Raw genomic sequence first — 13,875 nt, forward strand, 5'->3', positions numbered from 1 at the left:
TTTATAGACTACAATTGGGATAGCGTGTTGACAAAAGACAGCAGTTCTATGCTTTCTAACAAGGATTAATTAAGCAATCCTAACAATATCCCAGACATTTATAGTTCTAACAACAAACGGTTCTAATCTGTTTCATCGGATTGCCAGCTTCATAGAATTGATTATGGCACAATTATTCAGTTGTGTATCGTAGCAAAACAAAAACCTGTAGTCGAAAACACATTGCGATTTTTTATGATGCATGTTAGACAGCCGGTCAAGGACGTTCAAGGTGTATGAAGCTGTTCAAATAGTGATGTTATGCCAGATTTATCATTGGTCCACTATTACGCATAAATTCCGAGAAGTGTGACGAATTTGCTGGTCATGTTCAGTAAGACATGAAACAGCTGCTCTAGTGATTCAGTGCAAATATGTGATGGCCGCTGTAGAAAATGTTTGTGAACGGATCGAAGTCGAATCGGAACAGCTTTGTACTTTTTCATTTTATGAGGTTACTGACACGCTTCTCAGGAATTTCGATAATTTTAATGATATCTCTAGGGGCAAATAATCATGAGATGTAGTGCGTTGAAAGAAACGACATTTAAAATCCACTTATTGTAGCAATCTATTTCCACCTCATTTTTGTATGCTTTTAAAATCATTGAGGCACTTAAAGGCATCTCCCCACGAATCTGAGGTGGTGCAGATTTCAAGTGGAGTATTCGTATACAGGATGGGATACTACGAAGAGGGAGTGATTCCCTCCATTTCTTGCTAATTGCCGTAAAAAACGGCCCGGAAGATGCGGCGCTGCGCAAGACTGGCGCGCTCCAATCGAACCCCTTGTAGAAAATAGTGCGCCAAAACGAATGAAGCCGTATCTTCCGGGCCGTTTTTTACGGCAATTGGGAAGAAATGGACGGAATCACCCCCCTCTCCGTAGTCTCCCATCCCGTATACGAATACTTCTGAAATCTGCACCACCTCAGATTCGTGGGGTGATGCCTTTAACTAGAAATGCTATCTGGTAGTAGTCTGATTGAGAAACGAAATCACGAGCGAGAAGTAAAAGTTACTCATTTTAGCACTTAGTCCTCACTTCTAAACCTTAAACTACAAAACTGATCAGCCCACCTGTTGGTCGTGGCAATTTTCTTACATTTATCAGCTCGATCAGCTGACTTCAGATACAAGAGCAGAAACGGACAGCCTATCCTCCGTTGACCACGAGACTCTTCGACAACAATGGCGAGTGGAAAGCCACGCCCCGTACGTCCCTATGTTGCCAGTATGTGCATGTCATATAATAGATGCATGTGTGTGCGTCTGTTTACGGCCACACGGTCGCGTGAGGAATCCCATGATAGGTCCACAATGGTTGGTAAATATCCGGCATTATAGAACTATTTCAAAAATACAAAAAGCGAGGAATTCCTGTTTGAGAAAATCAGGACGAGTCGAAATGGCCCATTACCCACGTATTTACTCATAGCACATGCACTTGTCCCAATAAGTTCATGAAAAGTAGCCTCTAGAATGTTACATAGGAATAAGTTGGTAGGAACTAAGGCGTTCTAGTTAATCACGCTAATTCGTGTTGATTCGAATTTCCTCTCGAATACACATTGGCGCTCACGCGAAACAAAGCCACTAGTCGTTGCTCCGTCCTCTTCAACGAGAATATATAGGAGAGACTAGGGGGAAATGTGATGACTACATATGGCTAGGACGCTCTCTGTGATCAAGACGACCATAGTGTTCACAGATGAAACCAGCTGGTCCTTGTCTGCCTTTGTCTCCGCTAGCTGTTCCCGAACAGCTAGCTTCAACTAGTTCCTCATTTCGAATGTATTGAAAAATCTATAATTTTTGCGGCTAAAGAGGAAAAGCGTTACAGGTGACTAGACATCAAGACTATAGTCGAGTCAAAACGACATGAAGCACGGTGTATTTGCGTATGCGCTCGAAACGGCGCGGTAGATGAAGCAGTTGGAACCGAGGTGGGATCATCGCAAACTTCAGCGATGGGTGATCCCAGTTAGGGTTCCAGTACGCTTCACCGCATCGCCTCGAGAAAAGCCGCTCGAGAGGATTGCATCGTGCTTCATGTCGTTTTTACCCCACTATAGAACTTCTTGTCACTTAACGATACTTTCACCGTTGACGGATCAAATGAATGAAAGAAATAGAAAAGTTGAATAAAGCTCCCTTCCACGCAGTCTCACAGGTGTCCAGGGCTGTATTGTGTTAATTCCTAATAATCATATTTTCTGCATGTACTTAAAGACATCATCCCACGAATCCGAGGTGGTACGGATTTCAGGTGGAGTATCCGTATACGGGATCGTAGATTATGGAGAGGAGGGTGATTCCGTCCATTTCTTCCTAATCGCCGTAAAAAACGGCACGGAACGTGCGGTGCCGCAAGGGCTGGCGCGCTCCAGTCGAACTCTTTGTGAAAATAGTGCGCCAGAACGCCCAAAGCCGTATCATCCGGGCCGTTTTTTACGGCAATTAGGAGGAAATGACGGAATCACCCTTCTCTCATAATCTAGGATCCCGTATACGAATACTACACCTGAAATCCGTACCACCTCAGATCCGTGGAGTGATGCCTTCAATCAAATGATCGGGCATAGCACATTGATGAGAGATTCAACTGCAGCTGCACAGTCAATTACTACACTTCGAGACCTGTTGTAATTTGGTTCCTTCAACGTTGTTTTCGTTCGTTTGTAACGTTCATGGAGTAATTTAACTTATCTTGATCAAAATCTTCATCGCCAACCCGGTTTTCCTGTTTACTATGAATTTGCGGTAATTTCTTTAACAATAAGGGCATGTATAGCGCCGTGAGAAGAGGTTCAACTGTGATTACAAGGCCGAAGGTTCAAAATCGTCTTAAGACTACCATCCTATCTTCACACGACCGATAATTTTGAGTTTGAGTTGTCTGAAGGGACAAAAGCACTTGATATATCAGTCAGCTCCGTCATTTATTGAACACCCTGATTCCATGAGACCTAAACGATTCTGAATTGAAGTCGAACGCGTTGGATCACAAAGATTAACATTAACACCTATGATTGTCATCAGCTACTCTATCTTAATTAAAACACATAAAGCAAATTAGAATATCTTAATTAAAAGACATAGAGCAAATTAGAACGAATAACCTTCATTGTAATCGCTGCATTAATTAGAAGGATTAATTTTGATACTTAAAAAATCGGGTAGAAATAATTTAGAAGCAGTTCTTCCGTCCTCAGATTAATCCATCTTCTTTATCCCTTCTTCTATACAACGGCAGTAAAGTGAAAGACCACCATTTGATTCACAACTTCATGTCCCATATTTACAATGAGTTACATTGAAACTCGAATAACCAGTTATAGATTTATCGCAAAACATTTTAAAGTGATGCGAGCTGCTAAATAGTGCACGTTCTTGAAACGAGGGTGCTGTTATGACAGGTGTCCGACAAATAAAAGACTGTTGTCGACTACGTCACATTTTTTTTTAGCAGGGATTACTGAGAGTAAACAGGAGCTAATCGAGAACTAACGGAAGCACACACAAGCAATTGAAGTAGACCTCATCAATAAAATATCTCAAGCAAAAGACTAGCACATTCTTTTGAAGGATATGTGGATTAAGAAACAAAGACAGAATCACCAGAAGTCGCATCCATCAATCCAGCATTTTTTTTTCAAAGAAAACCAAGATTTCTAGTGTTTTTGCAGTAGCAAGGACACAATAGGGCGGATGTAGAGCAGTCGGTAGGAGGTTGCGCTAAGTCTGAACGATCGATCGGAGCTTTGAATCTGCCACAGTGTCAACCAGACCTTCCATTCCTCGATAAATTAGTACCAGACTTGTCTGGTGGGACAAAAACACTGACTTTACCCGAGTCCCGCTAATCACTTTATAGGCCAGTTACACATTCGTAAACCTCAAACGATTAGGAAAAGAAGCCAACATGGTGGTGTATACCAAGAGCATTTATTGACGCCGGACACTTTGTCCTTTGAAGGCAGCGTATCACGAAATAAACGCAGTACGGAAACTTCGGATAACCGGTAGAGTTCGGATCGTAGGTTATGGAACCCAGCATGACCCCACTCGATTTCCCCTAATCGTCGTGAAAAAACGGCATGAGAACGGCGTTTATTCTAACGAGGTACGTTAAAACACGTCCCTTTGTACACATCGCGGTCCCCTCAGCAGCCTGTTCATCGGTTTTACTTGAATAGGCAGGTAAGGATGCATAATTGATCTTCGACCGCTCGCTCATGGACGCAGCGCGCCCAGCGGGAGCGGTCCTCATAACCTACCTCATAGGAAGGAACGCTGTCTTCCATGCCGTTTTCTACGACGATTAGAGGAGATTGAGCGGAGGTACGCTAGGTTTTGTTATCTACAACCCGAACTCTATGGGTTCCATGAAGTTTCCGCACTACGTCAATTTCAGCTGTGGTAAACTGCCTTTAAAAACACAATGTGTATGACAATACACGCCACGCTGAGGATCACTTCACCATCCCAGTTCCAGTAATCAAGGGATTTTGAGCTAGACCGTATTATTATTGTCAATGTTCGTTGTGCTCTCACCTTACTAACTGATTTTTAAAGAACGGCGTGCTACTTGTAAACACTTCCATATCAAAATCTTAGCACTTAAATTGTTAGCATTAGAGTTTCATTCCCAAATGAATGTTTGCTGGAGTGTCTATGACAAGAAAGTACAAATGAGTGGTGACATGTTTCTATGGAGTTCTCGAGAACTTCACTTACATTTATGAAGTTAGATCTGATAAACATTACAACTTTCAATGTGAAGAACAAACTAATAAAGCTTCAATTCAGCACTGGAAAGCGCTCTGTAATCGAACAGCAAAACAAGACTAAACTTCAAAAAATCGATTAAAAATACACATGAACCTCGTCATCATAGGTACAAAGAAACTAGCTCTAGAAATGGAGAGCAGCTTAATCAATAAATTCGATCACACATGACTAATTAACATTGGTAGAAATTTTCACGTGAGTTTTGTTATGATATACCACATTCTTCACTTTTCACCGGCATTATTTCTTCGGAGGAGCAGCGACAGGCGTATTCTGACCTGCCGATGCAGCGGAACTTGCAATTTTTCGTTGCTGAACCAAACTGGCAATGTTCGCCAAGACATCCGCAGGTGCATACTGTCGCAGCAATTGATTCTCGCTTTCCAAAGAAGCTACTCGCTGCTCCAATTCGACAATGGTTTGCCGTAACACCTCGACTTCTTCGCGAACAGCAAATGTGAGGTGTGTTTTTACCAAATCCATGGCCTGCTCTATCTTGTTATCGATTGCAACCACGTTCGGTGTTGGCACGACTGCACCATTTGCAGGAGGTGGATGTTCTTCGTCAACCGGCGAAGTGCTCCCCTCAGCCACTTGCGCAGATGTCTTACGCTGAACAGGAGCGATTGCCTCACTATCCAATGAAAAGATCCTCCCAGGATGCCCCCTTTCAAGATCTCTCATAGCACGCTCTGCTTCACGAGGAGTGTTCACACGCTGAGGAGTTGTCTGTGCAGGTGCTATGGAAGTCACAACAATTGTTGACGATTCCTTCACATCGTGACTAGATTTTGACTCTGCAGTCCTTTCATTCGAAGGAGCTTTTTCGGCTGCGTTGACTGTATCTCCTGTGGTTTCCCGTTCACGGATATCAGTGAAATCGAGTATGTGATCACGATCAGAGTGATCATCTTCACGGTAATCACGACATTTCCATCGACCTCGAGTGAAAACTCCTGGCACAGGGACAACTTGGAACTGTCTTTCTCGTGGAGCTCTCACAGTAGTCGACATCACTGCAGGCTTTCTACAGGACGCAGTCGGCTACAGCCATTCACCTTAATAATAGAATACATTTGCAATTTCTTCAATTCAAAATGGAACAGCAAAATATGATATAGTAGAGGCAAAACCTCAAAGCAGAAGAACAAAAAAAAAGAAGAAAAAACTTTTACAGCCGCCTCTGACAAGGAACAATCCAAAACAATAGATCATAATCACTTGAACATATGTCTAACAAAACAGAGAACAAATAAAATTCTTATCACAACACTGCCTCTATTCTCCTCATCTGCTTTTTCTCGGAATCTCGCCTTTTCTCTGCTAGTCTTCGTTGTGCAGCCAGTGCTGCTTTCTAAATGATAGAAACAATCGATTTTCTCCGCAAATCCCGCAATTTGAGAAAAACAAAACTTAAAAGATTTCAAATGACTCGAAACAGAACTAGTTAAAACCATCTACCTTTCGAATAATTGCAGTGTCTTCTTCTGTCTCCACGCGAGCATTCATATTCCTTTCAATATCGTAGATAGTCGATCGGAGCTTATCAAAGCAATCCGCAAGATTTAAATTTCTTTCTCGTGTGCGATCACTGTCTATGATGAGCTGCAAACAAAAATGTGAAGGAATGTCAAGAACAAAAAACACATACAGTATTTCTGAATAGATGGTCACTAAGTAACCGAATAGGTCCATGAGATATAACTACTTTTCACCTCTCCTTTAGCGTTTATCCTATTCGCAAGCCGCTCCGCGAGACCATCCTTCAGTTCATCCGGTAGCCAATCAGCATCCTTTAATTTGAATCTGATTTCAACCTGGAATGAATTATTACATACATATCTAAATACAAACACAAAAGATGCGGAGAAAGCGGAACCGTTCGTCAGGCATAAATCACCTTCATTTGCAGAAGTCTGTCCTTTACAGTATGAAACTTAGTGTGAAGGCTCAAAGAACAATTGCCAAGCATTATCTGATTGAATGTGGTGTGCGCAAGTCATTTCAACAAGGATAAAAAAGTTATTTTGGTAAGAATCAACGTTATTTCAAACTAGAGCTGTTATACGTACACAAAATTCTATCAAATGAAGTGATGAGTCGGCGCGTTACTACAAGATGGACAGTAAAAATGCCCAGAATCTTCACTACTCTGCTCTTTCAGTTTCCAGTTTTCACTGAAAAAGATTTCGTTGCAAAATTTGCGCTTCCACCTCTAAGCAGAGAATTCAAAGGTAAACTTATGTTTAGGACTTTCTTTATTTGGCGAGTAAGATATTTCTCCGTATGAATCATTTCGATCCCACTGTTTCAGGCTACAAAAGTGAAACCTTACCCTAGGATAAAGATTAGCAGCTTGGTGTGCGGCTCAACTTAAATAACCGAAAACTGAACAATATGCATTATCCATTTATCATAATGCCGAAGTTTATTGAAAGGTGAACATGAAGAGATTTCGCTAAAATGTGCACGCAACCAGAACACCGCAAGTTTAGATGTTTCACTAAATGAAAATAAAGACAAACTAGTAGTGAAAACCTGGGGAAGCCGAAAGAGGACGGAATCGAAGATGAAATGAAAATTTAATATATTCGCATGTTTGGAACAGTCCAAAATTCGAGACTTTTTTAAATGGCTCATCTCGACTGAATCAGCATTATCGATCAATCAAATCACTTCCTATGTAGCAATCCTCGAAAACATTACTGTTACTGCAACGAATTCGTTATCAGGCAACATCACTGTTTCAAATCAGACTTCTCATTAAAATCGTGAAAATGAGGACGAAATAAAATACATCCCTGCATGATTTTTAAACACCGTTCGCTGTTACTTTTACTAGCACAGTAGAACTAGTATGAAGAAAAAAGACTGCATTTTCTAAACTGAACACCGCCTCATTTCAGATAATCACGAAAAGATCCTCAATATTCTCCTGTAGGTAGCTGAAGCGATGTGATTGCTTACCTTGGTGGCGTTCTTCTGAACATTTTGTCCGCCAGGTCCACTGCTGAGGGAAAACCGCTTCTCTATCGATTCCGTAGGGATTACACCGTTGAATTTAGTAGTCGTGGACGAGCATGCTATCTGAACGCTGTGCAACACTTCTGTGCATTACGTCTAAGCCGTTGTGTAAAACATAAGATACAATACAATTCAATATAGAAAAAAAAAACAATAGTAGAAGAAGGTGCAGTTCCAGAAAGACACATAAGGAAGGAAAAGAAGGAAATTATGCTTACCTGCACATTTGGTGTGAATGAAACTAGTCGAGGGAACCTCCTCGATAGCGAATACATAGAAAACGTTCAATTACCTGAAAATGTGGGATCGAAAGTCTAGTTATTTTGATTTATGAATCAATTTGAAATACTAAGAAGGAACGGAGAAAAACGAAATGTAAAACGAAGGACATCGCTTCACTCCTGAAAATTATGTTGTTTGTGTCAGTGTTCTAACGATTTCGACAATGTATTACGAATGTAATATCTTCATAATATATCTTCAGATTAGCAATTAGTAGCAAAGTTAAATAAAGTAACTGATAGTTTCATTTGGATCAAATAAATTGAATTTAGTAAACAGTTAGTTCACATTCAAATCAATACTCTTCAAACAAAAATAAAGCAAATACGTTAAATAAAGTAACTGATAGTTTCTTGCAATATCTGCTAGAATATATATATATATATATATATATATATATATATATATATTCTAGCAGATTACGGATCAAACCGGTGAGATTTCATGCTCTAATGATTGAAATATGGGCTAAGTGACCAGTGTTACATATATGTGGAACAAAAACACAACCTCGGATTTAAAACCAAAATAACTAACATTCCTCTCTTGATACTCTGATGTCTTAGACATTGGAACGAATTCAGAAGAAAATCCCCGAAGGTTAAATGGTTACGTATGCTTTTATTCTCGAAAGTTGCGCTGTTGGAATTCTTCAGTCCGTCGTCAAGTAATATGAATTGTTTAATGGAAAAGTGTGAGCACTTTTTGTAGTCCTCTTGTGATTATGCCTCTTTATGCCATATACCCTTAGAAATATTATGCAAGGTAAATTGAATAGAATAAAGAACCTCTTTTTTGAAATCAAAGCTATATAATAACGTTATTGGCAAGAAAAGTACACAAGCGCCGAAACCACGTATTGAAATCATCTTGTAATTTCGTTCGCAAAATTAAGAGACCAAAAAAAAGTCGGCGAATGTCAAAATTGCAGATGTTGAATTTGAAATTCTACCATTTATTAAAATTGGGTTCCAGCAACAAGAATACTATGAGGAACTGGAGAGTAGCCCTCACCATCCAGCACCCACGATGGCTTTGCTGTGGAACGGCGTTCATAAAAGATGACCGCGCTCTCTACGAGCACCTCTTGCAGACCCTATTCTCAGATCCGGCGACGAAGATCGAGTACCCTCTGAGACGCTTTCCCAGCTGCCACACTACCATGAGCAATGGCAAAACTCTAGGAATGAGGTTGCACGACTGGAAAAGATTAATGGTAACTAAGGGATAGAGTGTCTGGCGGTTAATCAATCCGCTTGGGGTGCATCAATGCGTTCGACTTTAATTCAGGGTCGTTTGAGCTTTATGAGCGCATGTCTTGCCTATGAATGACTTGCGAAGACTAGGCGATGCATCAAGTTATTGTTTTCATTCCTCCAAGACAAGCTGGCACCAATTTATCGATCCCAGAGAGATAGGAGTTTGGTTGATCTAAAGAGGTTCCGAATAATTAGCCGTTTTGTAGGTGTCGAGTATCTCAGCTCTGAGCTACATCCGCCTTTATTCAGAGGAAAAATGACCGCAAAATCTACAACAAGGGAGAACCGGTTCGGCAACAAAGATTTTGACCAAGATAAGTTATTTTACTCTCTGAACGTTACAAATAAACGTAAGCAATGTTGAACGACTTGTCATTCTACGTCATTAGAATACTCAGAATTTGTCATTACTGCGCTTCCAATTCATTACAAAATAATAAGCAAGATATCACAAATTTCTCTGGAGGTGTGGTAGTGACAAATTCTAAGTATTTGATACTCGAAGAAAAAACGAGGTAACGAGGTAGTGCAACATCTGCAACTTCTGCTTATTCGAGAAGAAAATCAAAGAAAAACTATTTCACCAAAAGCGTTTTAGCCATAAACCCGGGACCAACCGAAGTACTGTCAGCAATCCATCATATAAACTTTGCGAGAAGGTTCCAGATGCTTTCTTATAATGCAATGCGAAATAACCAATCTCTTGAATAGAACATGAAACGGTGGCATCACAACAAGAAAACAGAATTTTGTTATTCATTCAACAATAAAAACACAATCACATAAAAAGGAAGAAAACAGAGGCACTAAGTCCTTTTCGGAACAAAATCCTATGAAGATAGCGCAATGTTAGAACGATAAAAAAAAAGAACTGCAACAGGTTTCGTCGTGTTTTTAGAAGATTTCCTGTCAAAATTTGTCGATGAAAGTGATATAAAACAGATGGAAAAAGAAGAAGAAAACGTGATTCAAAACCACAACCAATTGGAGTCTTTTCGAAAACAATTGCGATGTGCAAGTCGTAGAAGATGTGATACAATCACAGTAACAATCTTTTAGAAAATAAGTTAAGAAAATTAAACGCATAATTCCACAATGTTTCATTAGGACTAATGTTTTGAAAGGTCAAAAGTTCTCGAGAAAAAAAAAGACTCAAGTAACTCCTAACTTGCACTGAGAAGACTAATTTATACAGAATTACATGAAATGACAAGGAATAATAACAATAATGCTCAAAGATTTCGAAAACAATGACTTCTATATTAGCTGGTTACGAAACAGCCATTACAAACTGAAGAATCAATGTTTCAAGGAAAAAGCTGGGCGGCATCGGCTGCATTGATTGCGTGCTTCTCTGCTGACATCTATGACGAGAGAGTGGGCAACAACGGCAACTGTTTTTGTGTACGGAGCAGGCTCGATAGCTGTTCGGCAACGAGGTCACATGACATCGCTTCTCGGCCTTTTGGCTAAGATCAAAGTTTAGTTTCTGTTCTTATCGAATTAACCTTCGATAGAGATTCAATTGAGTCTCGATAAGGTTATTTGATTTTTGGGACCGGATGAGGTAGCGGGCTTGCTCGCACCCCATCACGGGTCGGCCCAGCGTTGCACTGCTGCAGGGATCGGCCCACCCCCTAGGGGGGAACAAAGATAGCAGATGTGAGGAGTCAACTGGGGTGTGGGAGTGTTTGCCCGTATCAAGGATTCGTCCACGGACAGTTACGTAAGCGGCTGCGCTCGAAGCGGTGCGGTGGAGACAGCGGTTGTGCCGGTGCGAAGGGATTATACGATTACTTCTTTATGCACTATTAGTATAGGGGGGGACTAAGGGCCTAAGAGGCATAAGACTAGTGCCTCAGAGTAGAGGTGCTTCGGTGGAAGTAATAATTTATTAACAGGCTAACGAAGACAGTGTGCTCACTGGGACCCACAAACACTGAAATGCCTGTTGTGGGCGGTCGTTAATAAAATACACCTCATGTGCAGTTTTCAAATAAACAACTCTTTACAATGCCGAATGTTTGCACAACGGATATATGATACTGTGCACAAAAGTGTAGCATAACAACACAGAATTTGGGTCCTGATGTCTAAATGTCAGGACAGCGGTTGGGATCGTGATGGGACCATGGGGAACTGCAGAGGTGAGTGGCGATAGCGAGGATCCTTACACGACCACAACCGTTACGCTGCACCGCACTGCTTCGAGCGCTGCCGCTTACGCAGCTGTCCGTGCTCAATGACTTATTGACCCAACTATTGTTGTCCTCTCTTGCTCTAGCACAGTTTCTGCAACGAATGGCAAGGTTCCACAGCGAAATGTCCTTGCACCGAGTCTGCGTCAGCGTAGCAACCAAATTATATGGAATAGCATTGAAGAATGAAGAAGTGATTGAAGAAGTATTGGCCGATGGTTTCGTTCCCTTCGTATTTATCCTCCTAAGGACAGATATATTGGATACGGCCTCACGAAACAAAATCAATGGCGACTTCTTTCCACAGTCGTGCAATTCAATAGTTGGTTAGTTGGTCTCATTGCGGAACCCCCAGACGTTTCTTGTAGAAACTTCTTCAGCGCTAAAGTCACTAATGCGTTTGTTCGCTGGTAAATTTTTATTGGATAGCAATTTATCCAGTTAAGGCACATTTTTCCACTAGGGCGCGTTTATTCAACTAAAAGAGTTTCATTAGACACGGGTTCAATATAATTATCGTTTCGAGAACAAATACGACCGTATCCGATATGATTTGTTTCATTAAAAGTAAAAGTCACTGGCGTATCAATCCACTTAGGATGCGCCAACGCGTTTTACTGGAATTCGTAATCGTTGAGGTTTTGTTTCATTTTCTGGTGTAAATTCTGTGCTACGGCAGATCGGTGAAGATATAACTACTCGTCAAATGAGCATTTTCAGTGCTAAGACGGACTGATATGCGTGTCTGCAGACAAATCTTTATTGGGCACCAATACATCTAGCACAGATTCAATCTTCCAAAAGGCGTTTATCAAACTGGGTAAGTTTAAGTTAATTAAATACTGGCTTCACCTCCTAGTCCACATTTGTTTCATTACTAGTGTTCATGCGCTTGTAACAGTTACTAAATAGTGGTTAAACTATGTCCCAAGCATCTTCTCGGTCTTCGATTGTCTTCGATTGAATCTCGCGCTTCATCCCTAAGAACTGTTTTTGTTGTTTCTATCTAGTTCTTTTTCTTTCTTCTTTTTATATCTGTTGGGATGTGGAGAGCATCAACATTTCACCAAGACTTAAAAGTAGTCCCAGAAAAGCACATGTCGCCAGCTCGTCCATATTGTGGGAAGGTAAGCAGATCATCCTGTCCAATGTATTTTGAAGATGTTCTCGAATGAGAAAGATGCTACCATCTTTCTCATTTCGAAAACGGAAACTTCGGATTGAGTGATGAAGGTTACGCGGACATTTTATGTTGGCAAGCAGTTCAGACGAGGTGTAAGGTCTCGCAGGATATTGAACAGCGGTGATGGAGTAATTCTGTTGCTGAAAATCGAAGATCGAAGATCGAGTAGATTGGATAATGCTGTGGTAGTGGCCAACACACTTGAGCGAAAAAGTAGGCATTTGCATCAGGTAATAATTCCAACCTGCGGCTAAGTAAAATAAATTTTTAAAAAAGTGAACCAAGAAAACCACAAACAAGTGACTACTACAAATACTAGCATTTATTGACAGATTACGAGGTGAAATTTTAGTAGTTCTCTAGTGAGGATTATTTACATTATTTAATAAAGCAAAACAAACAGGTGAAATGGCAAACAGACTAGGACAGCTTATTCGCCTTTGCGCGCAACAGATTTGACCAAAACGCTGACAATACGGTGTTGCAGAACCTGGAAGAAATAGCGTTTGACGACCGATACAGCAACTTCGCTCGCTAATGACAGAATCCAAGATAGCTCGGAAACATTAGGAAATCTAACTGCATATTTCCTCGTAATAGACTTTTCATTATACGCACAAAACTCTTCAACTATCTGAACCGTTCAGAACCATTAAAAGTGTTGAATTAGAACTTACTGTTTTCGAAAAGTGGTTTCGTATAGTTGACTAAGCTTGATGGGGTGCAATGAGATGAGACTTGCACTGTAGTTCTTGTACCATGTGGAACGTTCACTTGCTTCAAGGAGATAATGAAATCGTGAGATGTTAAATCTGAAATATTCTACGACTGAACGAATGAAGTGCAGCATCTGAGAGAATAGCGCTTCGTAGATTCTAATATCTTGGGTTGATTTAAAATGAAAACATGACGAAAACTGAATGAGAGAATGTTGCGGGTGAACGAAAAAGAAATCGCATGAGTCTTGGTTTGGTGAGTATGAAGAATGAACTAATGTGGTGATCGAATTGTGCTTGAAAAACTCGGGGAGAATAACTTTTGGATGTGCTCATGACACCAGCAAAAAGAGCAAAAGAAAGCGTCACCAAAAATCCTA

At 40.7% G+C, this 13,875-nt stretch overlaps 4 protein-coding genes across 9 annotated transcripts in view; all 4 read right to left on the minus strand.

Annotated features, from left to right (window-relative positions):
* Positions 1-5,073: 5,073 nt before the first annotated feature.
* RB195_008755 (uncharacterized protein) lies at positions 5,074-5,847 on the minus strand (the record flags this gene model as incomplete). Its single annotated transcript, XM_064195407.1, has 1 exon — positions 5,074-5,847. The coding sequence occupies one exon, from the start codon at positions 5,845-5,847 to the stop codon at positions 5,074-5,076; it is 774 nt and encodes a 257-aa protein (XP_064046552.1).
* A 250-nt stretch (positions 5,848-6,097) lies between these two features.
* RB195_008756 (uncharacterized protein) lies at positions 6,098-8,132 on the minus strand (the record flags this gene model as incomplete). The annotated part of the gene is made up of 5 exons (XM_064195408.1): positions 6,098-6,187; positions 6,295-6,438; positions 6,549-6,650; positions 7,801-7,920; positions 8,076-8,132. 5 exons carry the CDS (start codon positions 8,130-8,132, stop codon positions 6,098-6,100), a joined length of 513 nt encoding a protein of 170 aa, XP_064046553.1.
* A 4,493-nt stretch (positions 8,133-12,625) lies between these two features.
* On the minus strand, positions 12,626-13,000 carry RB195_008757 (uncharacterized protein; the record flags this gene model as incomplete). Its single annotated transcript, XM_064195409.1, has 1 exon — positions 12,626-13,000. One exon carries the CDS (start codon positions 12,998-13,000, stop codon positions 12,626-12,628), a length of 375 nt encoding a protein of 124 aa, XP_064046554.1.
* A 199-nt stretch (positions 13,001-13,199) lies between these two features.
* RB195_008758 (uncharacterized protein) overlaps positions 13,200-13,875 on the minus strand; it is a gene marked incomplete at both ends in the record, with an annotated part of 52,559 nt that continues 51,883 nt past the window's right edge. For all 6 annotated transcript variants that reach the window (XM_064195414.1, XM_064195415.1, XM_064195413.1 and 3 more), the window contains 2 exons: positions 13,200-13,269; positions 13,457-13,591. In XM_064195414.1, coding sequence (XP_064046555.1) covers positions 13,200-13,269; positions 13,457-13,591 — 205 coding nt within the window. The remainder of the gene's footprint in view (positions 13,270-13,456; positions 13,592-13,875) is intronic.

The sequence above is a fragment of the Necator americanus genome, chromosome III (genome assembly GCF_031761385.1).
Source record: "Necator americanus strain Aroian chromosome III, whole genome shotgun sequence".
Classification (NCBI taxonomy): Eukaryota; Metazoa; Nematoda; class Chromadorea; order Rhabditida; family Ancylostomatidae; genus Necator; species Necator americanus.